Source organism: Rana temporaria, chromosome 9 (assembly GCF_905171775.1).
Source record: "Rana temporaria chromosome 9, aRanTem1.1, whole genome shotgun sequence".
Classification (NCBI taxonomy): Eukaryota; Metazoa; Chordata; class Amphibia; order Anura; family Ranidae; genus Rana; species Rana temporaria.
This window is the reverse complement of record NC_053497.1, coordinates 101,428,046-101,445,072: the sequence shown is the minus strand read 5'-3', so window position 1 is coordinate 101,445,072 and position 17,027 is coordinate 101,428,046. Positions and strand designations below refer to the sequence as shown.

Sequence of the window (17,027 nt, the reverse complement as noted above, 5' to 3'; positions counted from 1 at the left end):
CTAAGGGGTTTCTATTCGAATCTGGTCTTGGCGAAGATGGACGGGGTCCGTCCGATTTTGGGCCTCAAGCCCTTGTGAATGTTGGGTAGTTCCACATGGAATCCAGGTGGTAGCTGCGCTCCATCCGGGGGACTTTCTGGCTTTCTTTGGACATCAAGGACGCTTGCATGCATGTCCCATTTTGTGCTTTGCGATGAGGGAGGACCACTGTCAGTTTGTGGCCCTTTCTTAGTGCTGACGCCAGATCAAAAGGGTTTTAACCAGGGAGCTCGGACTTATTCTAGCTTCGCTGGACCTGCAAGGCTTTGCCATTGTGGCTACTTGGTAGACCTTTTTTTCTGAGAGCAGTTTCTGGCTCAGAATTGGTGGATGCGTCTAGCCATTCAGACCCTCCGAGAACTTGGGTGGGTGTTAAACATTTTGGAGTTGGTCCTGGTTTGGAGTACCTAGGGTTGACCCGGACTCCTCGCTGGCCAAGGTCTTTCTTCCCCTGGGGAAATTGCAGACTCTTCAGTCTGCAGTGAAGGCATTGGCATCACGCAATCGGTCATCTCTCCGTTTTGCATGCGAGTCCTGGGCCTGTTGGTAGCCTCCTTCGAGGCGGTGCCGTATGCCCAGTTCCACGCGTGTCTTCCTGAGGAAAATACTGCCCGAGTGGTACAAATCTCTTGTCACTGGATCATCAGATTCAGGTGCGCCACCTGGTCAGTATTTCCGAATTGGTGGCTGAGATCCCCGACTCTTCGGTCCGGGAGGTCATTTCTTCCCTTCCCGGTGGACGGTGATTACGGGCGCCAGCCTCACGGGTTGAGGGGAGCGCCTGGTGGGTTCAGTCGGCTCAGGGTCGCTGGACTCTAGGGGGCCTCCGGCCACACCACACTGAATGCGCCCGCTCTTGTCTGATCTCGGTAGCGAACCAGGGTCGGGCCTGGTTGGTACTTGGCTGGGAGACTGTAAATCCTGTCTACCAATCATTGTCCTAGTTCTTTGGGCGATCAGGTTATGCCTCTCCTCGTGGTCGAAGTGGCTGCAAGGTCGTCTGAGCTGGATTCAGCCGTACAACGCCGCATCCGTGGCTTCGGTCTACCATCAGGTATACTGGCAGGCGGACTACCGGAGCCGCCAGATGCTGGACCAGGGCGGCTGGTCTTTGTACTCTGAGGTATTTCGGCTCCCTTGCAGGAGGTGAGACTCACAGGGCATGGATCTCCTGGCCGCTCGTCTCGACTGCAAGGTGTCGAAGTTCGTGGCCAGGTCTAGTGATCCTGTACAGATGCGTTGGTGGCCCTGTGGGGTCAGTATCGGATACTTTTATACCTTTCCTCCATTGTAGTTGCTTCCTCGGCTGCTCCACAGAGTGGAGGCTGAGGGAATCCCGTTGATTCTCATCACTCCAGATTGGCCTCGGCATCCTTGCTACGCCGATCTAGGGCGTCTGGTGGCGGAGGTACCCTGGCGGTTGCCAGGCCGGGGAGGACCTTCTGTCTCAGGGTCCCATACTTCCCCCTGTTGTACAGTCACTGGCTTGCGCGACATGGCTTTTGGAAGCCAGGTTTTAAGAGACCTGGGTCTGTCCGACTCGGTCATCTCACAATGCTGTGGCCACGGTAGTCGTCTTCTAGGAAGATCTACCATCGTACCTGGAAGGCCTAAATCTCTTGGTGCGCAGAGATGGTGTGTCGTCCACGGACATACTCGGTGTCCAGTGTCCTGCTGTTTTTACCTAAAAAAATTGCCTTAAGCACCGTTTGGGGGGCAGACTTCAGCCTTGGCTGTGTCTACAGTGGCCTTTTGCGGCCCATTCCCTGGTGGGTACCCTTTTGTACAGGGGGTTTTGTCATATACTTCAAACCCCCCCCCCCCCCTCTTGGCCCACCTCTTCCCCCCCCCCCCCCCCCATGAGTTTTGACTCTGGTGCTCTCGGTTCTTCAGGAACCTTCCTTTTTGTAAACATCGGAGAGATTCCTCTCTTGACACTATCTCGGAAGGTGGCCCATTTAGTGGCCTTTACCTCTGTCAGAAGGGTTTCTGAGTTGGCGGTCTTGTCTTGCAAGTCGCCATGCTTGATCATAAGGATAAGGTGGTGATGGTGCGCCCGCGACCTTCCCTTCTTCCGAAGGTGGTTTCGGCCTTTCACCTGAATGAGGACTGTTTGTTCTTCCATCCTTATGTCCTCGGCCGGTGCATCTTACGGAGGTTGCATTTCATACTTTAGGTGTGGTAAGCTTTGCAGGTATACCTGCCTGCTACGGCTCAGTTTCGGAGATCGGAAGCTCCTTTTGTGTCTGTGGCTGGTCCACAAAGGGGCCTGGCGGTCTCGTCAACAATTTCTTGGTGGATCAGGCAGACCGTCATACAGGCCTATGCTCTTAGGGGCGGCCGCCCCCTTTCCAGTAATGGCACTTTCTGACATCATGCGTCTGTCTCACAGGTGTGCGAGGCAGCGACTTGGTCATCCGTTTGCACTTTTTCCAAATTTCACAAGGTTGTTGTGAGCAGGGCTGTGGAGTCGGAGTCGAGGAGTCGGAGGAAATTTTGGGTACCTGGAGTCGGCAAACAATGCACCGACTCCGACTCCTACTAAATTTAGATTGGAATAAAAAAAAAAAAAAGCAAGTTTAAATGTCCCAATTCACAAAAAGTTATAATTAATGACTTCTCTACTGTAAGAATAAAGACCAATGCATGCAGTGCCTCACGTAACCGCAAAACGAACACGTTAAGTGACCGTGAAGAAGCATGCTTTTCATGTGCTTCACTATATGGCACGCAACGCACAATTAGGAGCTGCAATACTTCTACTTTCCATAGTGTTGTGTTCTGCTTTTACAGGGAACGCATGTTAGAGAACCAGTAAGTGTCCAAATAAAAAAATTCCAACAGGAGTTTTATAAAGCACTAAAAGAAGTTGAAAAGTATGATCGCTCATCAAAACTTACTGTTGAAGAAGCCATCCTTGTTTATCCAGAGATCGTTAGTGATGTGGCCAGAATAGTTACTGCAACGCCACCCACCCAAGTCAGTGTCGAAAGATTATTTTCAGCCCTAAAAATAATAAAGTCTGACTTTAGAGCCTCTATGAAAGAGGATCTGGCAGAGGCAATTCTCTTCCTTAGAACTCTACATTGAATTGATTTGCATTTGCTAAGCCTAGAACTACATTTCAAGATTAATATAAACCATTTCTAGGTTTTGCAGATTTTGTTTTTGGTTCATTATAGATAAGCTTTGTTTTTGTTCTAAAACAACCAAATAATGTGGTTTGTATTTTTGAACTGGTAAAGATCCTGTTCCTGATGTTTATGCCTGCTGCTACTATCCAGTCACTTGATTGTTTTCATTGTGTTTGTCTTTTGCTTAAACTGTGCAATACAGTAGACCAGGGATCTTCAAACTACGGCCCTCCAGCTGTTGCTGAACTACACATCCCATGAGGCATTGCAAGACTCTGACATTCACAGACATGACTGAGCATGATGGGAATTGTAGTTCCTGAACAACTGGAGGGCCGTAGTTTGAAGATCCCTGCAGTAGACTGTTGGCTTCCCAGCCAGTAGTCCTGTGGTAGGTTGCGTTTCTTTCCCTCAAGGAATGTATGAAATACATTCGCATATTAATACAGAGGAGTCGGAAGTACATAAAACTGAGGAGTCGGAAAAATTTATCTACCGACTCCACAGCCCTGGTTGTGAGTGCATCTTCTGATGCTTCTTTCTGCCGCAATGTTTTGCAGGCGACTGTTTAAGGTTGCAACTCCTCCGCTAAGGAGCTCTGCTGTGTTTTTGGGGTGAAGTTAAATTGGTTTTACTGATACTGTTCCCACCCCTCGTTTTTGGCACTGCTTGGGGACGTCCCACTTGTCAAGATTTAAGGAACTGTGTCCGTCCATAGACTATAAGAGAAAATAGGATTTTTTTGTACTCGCCGTAAAATCCTTTTCTCTGACGTCCATGGACGGACACGGCACCCTCCCCTCCTTTTTAGATTTGTACTGCTTGTTACGAACTAAGGCTGCATACTGCAAGGAGAAGGGTTATGTCTGGAGGGACCGCCCCCTGGGCGGGGCTGTTCAACTCTTAAAATATGTATTTAATTATCTAAACATGTTTCTGCTTAGTCCTCTCCTATGAACAGGAACATAACCCACTTGTTAAGATTTAAGGAGCTGTGTCCGTCTATGGACGTCAGAGAAAATAATTTTACGGTAAGTACAAAAAATCCTATTCCCCCCCCCCCCAAAAAAAAAGTGCGCTTGTAAGACCGCTGCGCAAAGACGGTGTGACAAAGTATTGCAACGACCGCCATTTTATTCTCTAGGGTCTTAGAATAAAAAATATACATGTTTGGGGGTTCTAATTAGAGGAAAGGAGATGGCAGTGAAAACACTGGGGAAGCTCCATTAGAATTGCTGGTTTACTTGTCATACCAACAGCCACCACAAGATGGCGCCAGATCACAGAAGGAAGCTTTGGCCTGCAAAGGCCGCAAAGCCGCGGCCTCAATTACCGGCCGGAGCTGCCCATCGCGATTGAGCGGCGGGGTCGCACGGAGACACAGGTAATTGAGGGCGCGGCTTTGCGGTGCGCGCCGTTGACATTGGGGCAGGCGCACTGAGTGCCACTTTTGCTAATGGCATTATTTGGGTTAGTGCGGTATTAGCGCGCATTCGCGGCAGTGACGTCATTGCCGCTCCAACCAATCTCAGCGGCGAAAACAGGAAGAAGATGCGAGGGGACATGGCGGCGGACGGGTATGAGGACTTTGGGGGCTGCGATCTCGGGTAAGTGCCACATAATGAGCTAGTATGCTATGCTTACTAGCTCATTATGCCTTTCTCTTGCAGCCCATTTTACTTCCTCTTTAACCACTTCCAGACCTGCGCACGACGATGTACGTCCTCTTTTTAAAGATGGATAACGGTAGCAGCTGCTGCCACAAACGAGATATCCATCTTTAGTGTGCGCGGTCTGGTACACGATAACGGCGGTCTCCGCGGCGGATTCTCGCCGCGAGATCGCCGTTATCGGTGGCGGGAGAGGGCTCTCCCGCGCCCTCCGCCGCTTACCGGAGCCGTCGGTAGCGGCGGAGGAGATCGGGTGCGTTCGGCTGCTGACTGGGGACGAGACTGAAGGAAAAATCTCCTTCGCCCGTCCCCATAGCTCTGCTGGGCGGAAGTGACGTCAAAAGGTCAGTCCCGCCCAGCCTCTTAAAGAAACATTTTTTTTTTCTTGCATTTCAGTCTAATTATGAGATCTGAGGTCTTTTTGTCCCCAGATCTCATATTTAGAGGACCTGTCATGCTTTTTTCTATTACAAGGGATGTTTACATTCCTTATAATAGGAATAAAAGTGATCAAATTATTATTATTTTTTCAGTGTAAAAAGTAATTAAATTTAATAAAAATAAATAAAACAAACTTTTTTTTAAAGCGCCCGTCCCGACGAGCTCGCGCGCAGAAGCGAACGCATACACGAGTAGCGCCCGCATATGAAAACGGTGTTCAAATCACACAAGTGAAGTGACAAAATGAGCATGAATCTAATGTTAAAAATTTAAATTTCTGGCTGAACCTCCACTTTAAGAAGATCTCAGGCCTGGCTTCTGTCAAATGAGCATGCTGGAGCAATGGTTGTGAGCACTGACCTGTGTGGATGGTGGTTGGGAGTTCTCTTGTCAGAACACAATAGCAGGGTTAAACAGAGGAATGTTTTTAAGAACACAAAAAAAAAATCGTATTTTTACTTGGAAAGTTGCTTTAGCTTGCAGTCACACCAGGTACAAAAGCATGATGTCAGCACTACTTCTGTGAGATTTGTAATAATTTGATACGACTTCTTCCGTCAAGAGTCACAGGGATGAACAGTAATGTTATGAACAAAAGTTTAACTAGCAAAGGGTTAATATTTAACTTCTGTCAGGCTCAAGTAGTGCTGATATATAACTACTTCTCAAATCGCACTACTTGAAATCATACCTGTTTAGGCCCCTTTCACGCTACCGTGACTTCAAAACACCTTCTTCCGACTTCGGGGGTCTTCTTCCGACTTCGGGGGTCTTCTTGCCTTCTGCCGGGCACCTCCGCTATTCGTTACAGCGGGAGAGATCGTCGAGTCCACATCGAAGAAGAGGAAAGAAGGCGACGCAGTAGACCGGGCTGCCGCTAGTAAAAGAGCTGGAAGAAGATAGCAGAGGTGCGCGGGAGAAGTCGGGAAAAAAGACCCCCGAAGAAGGGAGAAGACCGGGCCAGTAAAAGAGCAGGAAGAAGATAGCGGAGGAGCCCGGCAGAAAGAGACAGAGACCCCTGAAGTCGGAAGGAGACCCCTGAAGTCGGAAGGAGACCCCTGAAGTCGGAAGGAGACCCCTGAAGTCGGAAGGAGACCCCTGAAGTCGGAAGGAGACCCCTGAAGTCGGAAGGAGACCCCTGAAGTCGGAAGGAGACCCCTGAAGTCGGAAGGAGACCCCTGAAGTCGGAAGGAGACCACCAGAGCTGACTTTTTACTTTAAAAGCCTGTCTAGCGTGTTTTTTTTTTCTTGACACTCTTCCCCGCCCCCCCCCAAGATGAATGGTAGGGGAATGGATTGTCATTCACATAGGGTGGGGGGCCCCCTAATTAAAGGGTCTCCCGGATTCGATAAGCCCCCCACTCGCAGACCCCGACAACCAACGGCCAGGGTTGTTGGGAAGAGGCCCTTATCCCCATCAACATGGTGCTTTGGGGTGGGGGGGCCGCAGGGCGCCCCCTGCCCCAAAGCACCTACCCCCCATGTTGAGGGCATGCGCCTGGTACAGTTCAGGAGGTGGGGGCGGTCGCTCGTCCCCACCCCCTTTCCTGACCAGCCGGGCTGCGTGCTCGGATAAGGGTCTGGTATGAATCTTGCGGGGGGACCCACACACTTTTTTTTTTTTTTTTTTTTTTTTTTTTCAGCGTGGGGGTTCCCCCTTGAAATACATACCAGACCTAAGGGCCTGGTATGCTCTTGGCGGTTTTTTTATTTAAAATTTGGCGTGGAGTTCCCCCTCACGATTCATACCAAATACCAGCTCTGGGGAGGGAGGGGTTTGCGGTTCACACTAGGGCGACTTCCTGTAAAGTTGCCTCACTATGAAATCAATGGGTACAAGTCGCCTAGAAGTCGGATTAAAGTGGTACAGGAACCTTTTTTGAAGTCAGAGCAACTAAAGTAGTGTGCATTGAGACGGCTCCATTCACTTACATTGATTTCTTCATGCAACGCGACTTGGGGCGACTTGAAGTCGGATCCAAAGTCGGACCTGTGTGAATCGGCTCTAAATGATGAAACAGATTAAAAAATAAACAATGTTTCTTTTTGTCTTGGTGTTTCAGCGGCTAAGCAAAGTTGTTGCTAAAATTTTTTTTTTTTTTTTTAACACAAGAACCGACGCTGAAAGTATTAGTTTGAGGTAGAGCTTCAAGATTCTGGATAAAATAAGAATCAAAATTGTATTTATTTTTTTGCTTGAATAAATATCACGATTCTCGGCATAACATCTTTTACATTTATACAGAAAAATTGTGGCAACTTTACTGTTTTTTTTTTTAATTCATAGTGTATTTTATGCTTAATATCGGTACCGGTATTGGTGCAACCCTAATTTTATTCAAAATAATTTTTGGTTTACAACTGAGAAATGAGATGCACAGTGTATGCCACATAAGAGATATAGATACGATCAGCGACTGGGCAAATTTTATATAGGCATAAGCCTGAGAGTAAGCATATTGACCAAACAGCCTAGGCGATCTTTCATATTACACAACACATAGTGTACACAAGCCTGTCATTTTAGGTGATCAAACGGAGTACTGTAACTGACCATAGAAGTAAAGAAAAAATGATAGAGGGAAAAAGAGAAGGAAAAGGGACATATTTATAGAAGGGAAGAACACGGAAATAAGGAATCAATGTTTGCATTTGCCATCTGGATCCGACGCCCCAGGCGGGTTTAAACCCAGATGGAGGAACACTTGGGAGAATCATTTAGGAGACATTTTTGGTGGATGGTATTTTTTTTTTTTTTTTGTGAACAAATGTATTTGACATGTAACTGATTCACAACACCCACTCTATTGGATGCATATGTGTGCGTACTGGTGACACTATACATCTGTTGCGTAGTGTCTCCTGCACGCATGTATCTGATGCTTAGTGCCCTATGTGCACGTGCAACTGGGTGCACTACGCACCCTGCACACGCATGTAAATATAACTGATGCATTGGCATTAAAGCGGTTGTAAACCCTCGGCTACTTTTTCTATTTTTTAGTTATTCTATTAGCCAAGCTCATTGCAATGCTTATAACATTTATTATTTAAAAAGACGAGGCCTGCAAATACCTGTTGGCTTGCGTTCTTTTTTTCAATGCTTCCGGGTATAGAAATCGCCATTCTAGCTCCTGTTCATTGCTTCTTTTTGATGTCACTTCCACCCTTACTGGGTCTCTGTTAGAAATCTTCCGCATGCATCGTACCGCCGTAACCAAGCCTTGATCTGGATTGCCGTTACCATGGCAACCAATATACTCGTTCCTATGTCTGAGGCTGCAGAGTTGTTCAGTCACACGGGGGGGGGGGGGGGGGGAGTTATCAAAAACAGGAGGACTGTAACATCGCGAGACTTCTCTTCTGAGGACAGAGGGGAAGCTCGCTCATGGAGCTCGCTCACATTTACTGCCGGAAATGTAAATGAAAACTCGGCAAGCGTCAAATGGCCGGATTTGCGGGGCTACAATGCGCAAGCGCGGTGACGTCATCAAAACAAATTTTTTTTTTTTTTTTTTTTTTTTTTTTTTTTTTTTTACAGCTAATGACGGCGGTGAGTAAACTTTCACATGCAGCGATCAGCTGCTTGTGTTATGTGCTATTTTTTTCAATAATGTTACATCCGAGGGTTTACAACCACTTTAACTGACGGTAGCATGAGCCAATGGATACTGCTGCTGGTGAGTCATGTGAGAAGAGCTGCTGCAGACAGGCACAGCATTGGATTGAGGTTTTGTTCAGGTAATTTAAGTGGGGGAGGAGGCACAGACACATTTTAAGGTTTTAAAACAAAGTGTAGCTGCTGACTTTTAATCAGATACTCACCTGTCCCACGATGCAGGTGCCGGAATTCTTACTGAGGGCACCCGGGTGTGGCTTCACTGTCAGGCATGTGCAAGCCACACTGCACGCTACAAATGGCTGGGCAATCTTCTGTCACCGTCACTTAAAGTGGAAGTTCCATTTTTGGGTGGAACTGTTTTAATTCAGAGGATGCATTAAAGCATTAGTAAACTTTTTTTTTTTTTTTGTACTACCTGTAGATACAGTGAATATCTCCTATACGTGCAGTGTTTAGGAGATATTCACATTGGATGCAGTTGGTGTCCTCACTGGTGCATGCGCTCTAAAGGGACAGCATACTTGTACCGTAAACTGTTGCTCCTTAGAGCAGCGGTGTCCAAACTTTTTTCAAAGAGGGCCAGATATGAAGTAAACATGCGTAAGGGCCGAACATTTTGCCTGACATTCTTTGAACTATTACAATTTGGTTCACGAATACACGGTCCAACAAGAATTCTCTTGCCTTTGTGGCTGTGTGCTGAAGAGATGAGCTTGGGCGTGTTTTTTGGATATACCGTATTTATCGGCGTATAATACGCACCTTTACTTTAGGAGGGAAGTTTCAGGAAAAAAATGTAAATAAAAGAACTGTGAAGCAAAAGGGTCATTGCCTATCAATGCAGCCTAATCGATGCCCATCTGCAGCCTCTCCACTGCCATGAATGCAGCCTGATCGATGTCTATCTGCTGTTTTGGAGGGGAGGGGGCGGGACGAGCACCAACAGATTACATACAGGAGAATCTCCTGTTTACACAGCAGCCTTTTTAATACAATGTCTCACCTCCTATGATAGACAGAGGAGTCATCCAATGGCAGCCCAGGAGACGGGACTTCCTTTTACAGATGCCACCGAGTAAACAGGAGATTGTCCTGTATGTCATTTGACAGCACTTGTTCCCTCCCTCGTTCCCAGCGCCGATAAATGCAGTATATATCCAAATTACCAGGGGGGCCACATTAAACTGGAACGGGGGCCGCAATTGGCCCCCGGGACGTACTTTGGACATGCCTGCCTTAGAGCATGCATGGGAGTTGCGTCATTGCTGAGTCAGTAAAGATGGAAGCCCTGTCTGGGGTGACAGCGCACCGCTGGAGGGCTTTGTTCTAAGGTAAGTATTTCATAATGTGCTAGTCTTCCATGCAGACTAGCACATTATGCCATTGCCTTGCAGGGTTTTTGGTTTTTCTTTTTTGTACGTGGTTTACTACAGCTTTTAAGAGAAACTTTTTGCTATTTAGAACCACCTTCATTTTATGTTAAGAAAAAAATAGACATGATATAACTGCCTCCTCTTCTTGGGTCCCCTGCCAGCACTCTCCCCTTCCCTGTGTGCTATAGAAACTCATGTGCTGGTATGCTTCTGAGTTGGGCTGTGTGTGTCCATACACACACGATGTGGATCGGCCAATGGGCTCCCACTGCTTCCTGTGTCCTGTGAGAGCCACTGCAGACCGGCACAGCATTGGATCAAGTGAGGGCTTGGATAAGCATTTAGGGAGGAGGGGGGAAAAATTCAACTACTGGGACCATTTGTACCTTCATGTGTAAGTAAGTTCACCTTACTTTTTCTGTAAAGGTGAACTTATACTTTAACAAATGTTTCAATTCTATTGCCTGACAGTCAATTGTGACTTGTTCTGCATGCTGATCATGTGTGTTTGACAAACTTTCTGTACCTTGTGTATTAACATTTATTTCTTTGTTAGACAGGTTCACCTATACATCAACTAGTCAACATGGAGAGTACCGATTCTACCGGGAAAGGAAATGCTGAACAGTCAGATTCTCAACGCCAGAGTCAGATGGACCGGTTGGACAGAGAGGAAGCTTTCTATCAGTTTGTAAATAATTTGAATGAAGAGGATTACCGGCTCATGAGAGATAATAATTTATTAGGAACTCCAGGTACATTATATTGAATGTAACTTTTAATGTAGTTTGTTAGTGGATTAAAAACAAAATGGAAACGGCTCCTGTGCCATCTTCAGGTTTCTGTTTGAATGTTTCTGAAATAATTCAGATATTGGGAAAAAACAGCTTTACAGTAGAGGCCCTTTAAACCTATGTATTGAAATTACTGGAGACTTTTTTCAATGGGGTTACCTAATTTCTTGCCTCTTTCACATGACATGACCCCTTTCATACGGCCATTCTGATCAGGTCCGCCTAGTTTTTCAGGTGGACCTGATCGGAAAAGTCCATTCATCCCTGTAGATAGGTGGGTGTAAACTGACTTGTCTGTTTACCTCTACCTACCTCTGGATCTGCTAAAAAAAAAAGAGGTGGTTCATTGTTGGGTGGAGTGGACAGTAGTCGGGTGTAAACGAACAGTGGCGTCCATTTACTCTCCACTACCCATAGAGTAGAGTGGGCTCTGTTCGTACAAAAAGTGAGTGGACATGGATGCGTCACCTGCCGCTCTGCTCTGATTGGCAGGAAATCTATGAGCTGATTTCCTGCTGATCGGAGCGAAATCCGCCCCATGTGAAGGGGGCGCAAAGGTGTTTATTTTCTTGGTACTACTTTGTCGTGAACTAAGGCATGATGGTTGTGGGTGGGGTTAACCTGTGCTTCATTTACTTGATTATTTTAAAAATTTTGATGGGTCGAGGAGATGGTTTTCTTTTTACTGTTTGTTTTATCCCTGTAAATCCACATCACCGCATTGTAATGTGCCCCATTCTCTTGAATGGGTCACGTTCAACAGTGTTGCTGCCCACCACATGCAACAGTGATCATTTTTACTGTAGCGCAGGGCTCAAAATTTCAAGTCCTGAGTTACTAGCCAGGCCTTAAGAGTTACTTGCCACCCTACCCCGTCCCACCCCTAATTCTGCCCCTAAACCTTGAATTAAATTACAGTGCAATTATAACCCCCAGCATTGGTGTCAGCGGGCGCTATAATACCTACCAGCATTTGTGCCAGTAATAATAACCTCAAAAACGGGTATCAGAGGCTGCAGTAATTACCCCCAGCATTGTTGTCAGTGGATGCATTAAAAAACCCCAGCACTGGTACCAGACGCCATAATAACCCCCAACGCAGGTATCAGAGGACGCATAAATAACCCCTAGCATTGATGTCAGTGGACATCATAATAACCCCAACACTGGCAACAGAGGATGCATTGGTAACTCTCAGCATTAAAGTCAGTGGACGCATTAAAGTGGTTGTAAAGCCTTTTTTTTTACTTTTACCTACAGGTAAGACTATAATAAGTCTTACCTGTAGGTATAGAGAATATCTCCTAAACCTGTACGGTTGAAGTCTCCCGGGCGCATGCACGGGAGTGACGACATCGCTGCTCCAGCCAATCACAGCGCTGGAGTGGCGATACCCGGAAGACACGCCGAGTCAAGATGACATCTCGCTCGGCGTGGACCAGGTAAGTTCTCTTCTCCTCGTTCCGAGGTAAGTATTTCATAATGAGCTAGTATGCGGTGCATACTAGCTCATTATGTCTTTTGCCTTGCAGGTGTAAAAAAAAAAAAATGCATATGCGGGTTTACAACCGATTTAATAACTGCTAGCACAGGTGTCAGTATTAAAGCGGAGTTCCACTCAAAAGTGGAACTTCCACTCATCTGATTCCTCCCCCCCTCCGGTGCCACAATTGGTACCTTTCGGGGGGGAGGGGGGGGAGGATGCCTGTCTTTCAGAAATATCCTTTCCCACTTTTGGGAGCTTCAGCCCGGGTATTGATGTCACAGCTGGGGCTCCCTCCTCCTCCCCCTGTCGCCGGGCCAGTAGGAGAGAGGAGTAGAGCCTCAAGCATGCGCAGTAGGGTTCCCGTCATGTAGCCAAAAGGCTACACTGCTGGGTTCCCTTATCCGCAATGGCGTTGGCAGCACCTGACAGCTAATGGAGACATCAGCTGCGGTGCCGACATCACTGGACTCCAGGACAGGTAAGTGTCTTATTAAAAGCCAGTAGCTGCAGTATGTGTCGCTGCTGGTTTTAATTTTTTTTTTTTGGCAGAACACCACTTTAATGTCCCCCTCTCCTATGTTGGTGGCATTGAAATGTAACCCCTCCCATGACCCCCAATGTGGGGGGAGGGGGTTAACTTTCACTGACATTACCACAAATGCAGAATGGGGTGGTGGGTTAAAATGTCACTGCCATAGAGACCAATGCAAGGTGGGGGGGTTAACTTTCACTACCACTGACCTCCCTCCCACATCCCCCACCTGCATTGGTAATGCTAACCCCTTCCTCAATTTCAGCCTGTTCAAGTGCCATTGCCCTAACGCTATGGTGCTGGACAGGAAGAAGGAGCAATGAAACAAGCAGTTAGCTGAGCTTACCTCCGCACACACTCGTTCCTGATAAGTTCACATCTCTTTCAGGACTGAGTGCAGGGAGGTGGATGGGTGGGCAGTTCAGGCAGATGGGCAGGCGAGAGGGCGGGTCGGCAGGCTGATGATTCAGGCAGGTGGGAAGGATCTCAGAAGATTGCTGCATCCCCATCCCGCCCACACAACAAGCAGCCAGAGCCTGAAACTGCCAATCGCAAAGCTGGAGGGAGGTGGAGCAAAATCCTCCCAACAGCCATCGGAGCCAGGCAGCTGGAGAGCACAGTGTCACTCATCTGTTCTCAGCGCTCCATCTCCACTCGCCCCCACCAAATTTTCACTCGCTAAATGCGACCAGGCGAGTGAAAATTTTGAGGGCTGCTGTACTGCATCACCACATGCAACAGTGATCATTTTTACTGTACTGCATCACCACATGCAACAATGATCATTTTTACTGTAGCGCATCGTGACTATGGCATGTCTTCACCCCCTGCCTTTGCACTTTAAATGGGATGGTAAAAATGCAGTTCAACCGCCTGGTTTTTTTTTTTACCACTTTCCGCAAGTATAAATGATGCCTGAGAATTGTCCCTCTGACTCCAAGAAAAGGATTTTACGGTAAGTGCTAATTTGATAGGGCGGGTTTAAGGTGCTGTTTGCGAGACCTCCATTTTCACCTCCTATTTGCAAACTTTGATATATATAAAGAAACAAAGAACTTTGTAGAGAATTTTTGTTTAACTGAAATACAGGCATATGTGGATTGCTTTATTAATATGTGTTAAAGTTCACTGCTATAAACCGTTTTGTTTTTGTATTCTCACTTTAGGGGAGATTACTAAAGAGGAGCTACTGAGAAGATTGCAGCAAATTAGAGAAGGACCTCCTCCGCCAAATTCAGATGAAAACAGAGGTACTGGAGCTATATTGAACAGTAAACATAAATAAATGAATAAATACAGTGGGGGATATTTGATCCCCTGCTGTCTTTGTAGGTTTGCCCACTGTCAAAGAAATTATCAGTCTGTAATTCTAACGGTAGGTTTATTTTAACTGTGAGAGACAGAATAACAATATAAAAATATCCAGAAAACGGCATTTTAAATAAATTATAAATTGATTTGCATTTCATGTAAAAGAATGAGCAATTTCTGGAATAAAATGAAAATTATATATCAAAGTATCAGGAATAGAAATGCAGCTGAACATAAAAGATTTAATGTTATCCACAACATCAAGATCAGTAGAAACCACAAAGAATGATTTATTTCAATATATGATTACAGCAGCTAGATCTATAATAGCTAGTAAATGGAAGAAATCAGAAACTCCTACAATAATAGAATGGTTAGGTGAAATGAATGAAATATATTACATGGGGGGGGGGGGGGAAGCATAAGGAAAGAGGGGTTTGTAAAGAACCATTTACCCATAATGTGGCAACAGTGGGATGAATTCCGGTTATTGGAAAATCTAATAACATTTTTTTAGGAATGAAAGGGAGGGAACAATTTTTTTTTTTTTTTTTTTGCAATAGATGTGATGGAGTGTGAATGAAGTATATATTTTTTTAAGGCTTAGAGAGTAAAACTTAAAGTAAAGGGGATATAGATCCCTAAGAAATAAATAAAGTATGTCTCTCTTATAAAGGTCTTTGATAAAATTCAAATGCTAATACATATTGTGTGTGTGTGATTATATTGGATGATGTGAATTCTGTAAACGTTGGAAAAAAAACAAATAAAAGGATATTGAAAACAAACTAATTTGCATTTTAATGAGCGAAATATTTGACCACTAAGCAAAACATGCTTGGTGGCAAAACCCTTGCTGGCAATCGGAGATTAGACGTTTATTATAGTTGGCCACCAGGTTTGCACACATCTCATGAGGGATTTTGTGCCACTGCTCTTTGCAGATCCCTCTCCAAGTCATTAAGGTTTCGAGGCTTCCCCCACATATTTTCTTATGGGATTGGGGTCTGGAGACTGGCTAGGCCACACCAGGACCTTAACCAGTTCAATACTAGGCACTTCCTCCTTCCTGCCCAAGCCAATCTTCAGCGCTGGCACTTTTTAAATAATTGCGTGGTCATGCAACACTGTAACCAAACAATTTTATAATTTTGTTCCCACAAATAGCTTTCTTTTGGTGGTATTTGATCACCACAGGGGTTTTTATTTTTTTTGCTAAAAAAAGAAACTTGAAAGTTTCTTTTGTTTCTGTTATAAAATGTTGTAAATAAGTATGTTTTCTCCTTCACTGAGCATTGACGGGGGCCCTCGTGGGTGCCATTGACGGGGCCATGATTGGCATACCTGGTGGGCATCATTGGTGGTCCTGGGGGGGTGTACTAATCAATCAGTACAGACGCCCCCCCCCCCCCCCCCCCCCCCCCCCCCCCCGTCAGGAGAGCAGCCGATCGTCTCTCCTCTACGATACACGTCTCTTCCTGTTTAAACTGTGATCAGCTGTGATTGGACACAGCTAAAGAGCCTCCGTCAGAAGCTCTTTACCTAGATCGAGGTTGCGGTGTGACACCCCACTAATGGCTTGTTATCCTGCTGGTCATCATATGACGCCTAGTCGGGATAACTGAACCACTTCCCGGCTGTCATTCTGCTATAGGCCGGGCCGGAAGTGGTTAATGTGCTTCTACTTGAGTCACTTTATTGTTGCCTTGTGTGTTGGGTCATTGTGGAATACCCATCAACAACCGATTTTTTTTTTTTTTTTTTTTTTTTTTTTTTTTTTATGCCCTGGCGGAGGGAAGGAGGATTCTCATCCATGATTTGATGATACATGGGCCCCGTCCAGCGTCCCTTTGACGCAGTGAAGTTGTCCTGCCCCATGGCAGATAAACACTGCAACAGCATCGTGTTTCCACCTCCATGTTTGACGGTGGGGATGGTTTTCTTGTCTTGCAGTCCTCTTCTCACATTGAGTTGATGCTAAAGAGCTCAATTTTGGTCTCTTCTGACCAGGGCTGTGGAGTCGGTAGATAAATGTTCAGACTCCTCAGTTTTATGTACTTCCGACTCTCCGACTCCTCTGTATTAATATGCAAATGTATTTTATACATTCCTTGAGGGAAAGAAACGCAACCTACCACAGGACTACTGGCTGGGAAGCCAACAGTCTACTGTATTGCACAGTTTAAGCAAAAGACAAACACAATGAAAACAATCAAGTGGCTGGATAGTAGCAGCAGGCATAAACATCAGGAACAGGATCTTTACCAGTTCAAAAATACAAACCACATTATTTGGTTGTTTTAGAACAAAAACAAAGCTTATCTATAATGAACCAAAAACAAAATCTGTAAAACCTAGAAATGGTTTATATTAATCTTGAAATGTAGTTATAGGCTTAGCAAATGCAAATCAATTCAATGTAGAGTTCTAAGGAAGAGAATTGCCTCTGCCAGATCCTCTTTCATAGAGGCTCTTAAGTCAGACTTTATTATTTTTAGGGCTGAAAATAATCTTTCGACACTGACTTGGGTGGGTGGCATTGCAGTAACTATTCTGGCCACATCACTAACGATCTCTGGATAAACAAGGATGGCTTCTTCAACAGTTTTGATGAGCGATCAAACT

General features: G+C 45.8%; 1 protein-coding gene across 2 annotated transcripts in view; it reads left to right on the top strand.

Annotated features, from left to right (window-relative positions):
• The window catches only part of RLIM (ring finger protein, LIM domain interacting), a 52,483-nt gene that overhangs the window by 26,231 nt on the left and 9,225 nt on the right, over positions 1-17,027 (top strand). The window contains exons 2-3 of one of the 2 annotated variants that reach the window (XM_040323986.1): positions 10,840-11,034; positions 14,258-14,341. In XM_040323986.1, coding sequence (XP_040179920.1) covers positions 10,866-11,034; positions 14,258-14,341 — 253 coding nt within the window. In that variant the 5' untranslated portion in view covers positions 10,840-10,865. Of the gene's footprint in view, positions 1-10,835; positions 11,035-14,257; positions 14,342-17,027 lie in introns of both variants that reach the window. The other variant, XM_040323985.1, reaches the window with a different exon arrangement.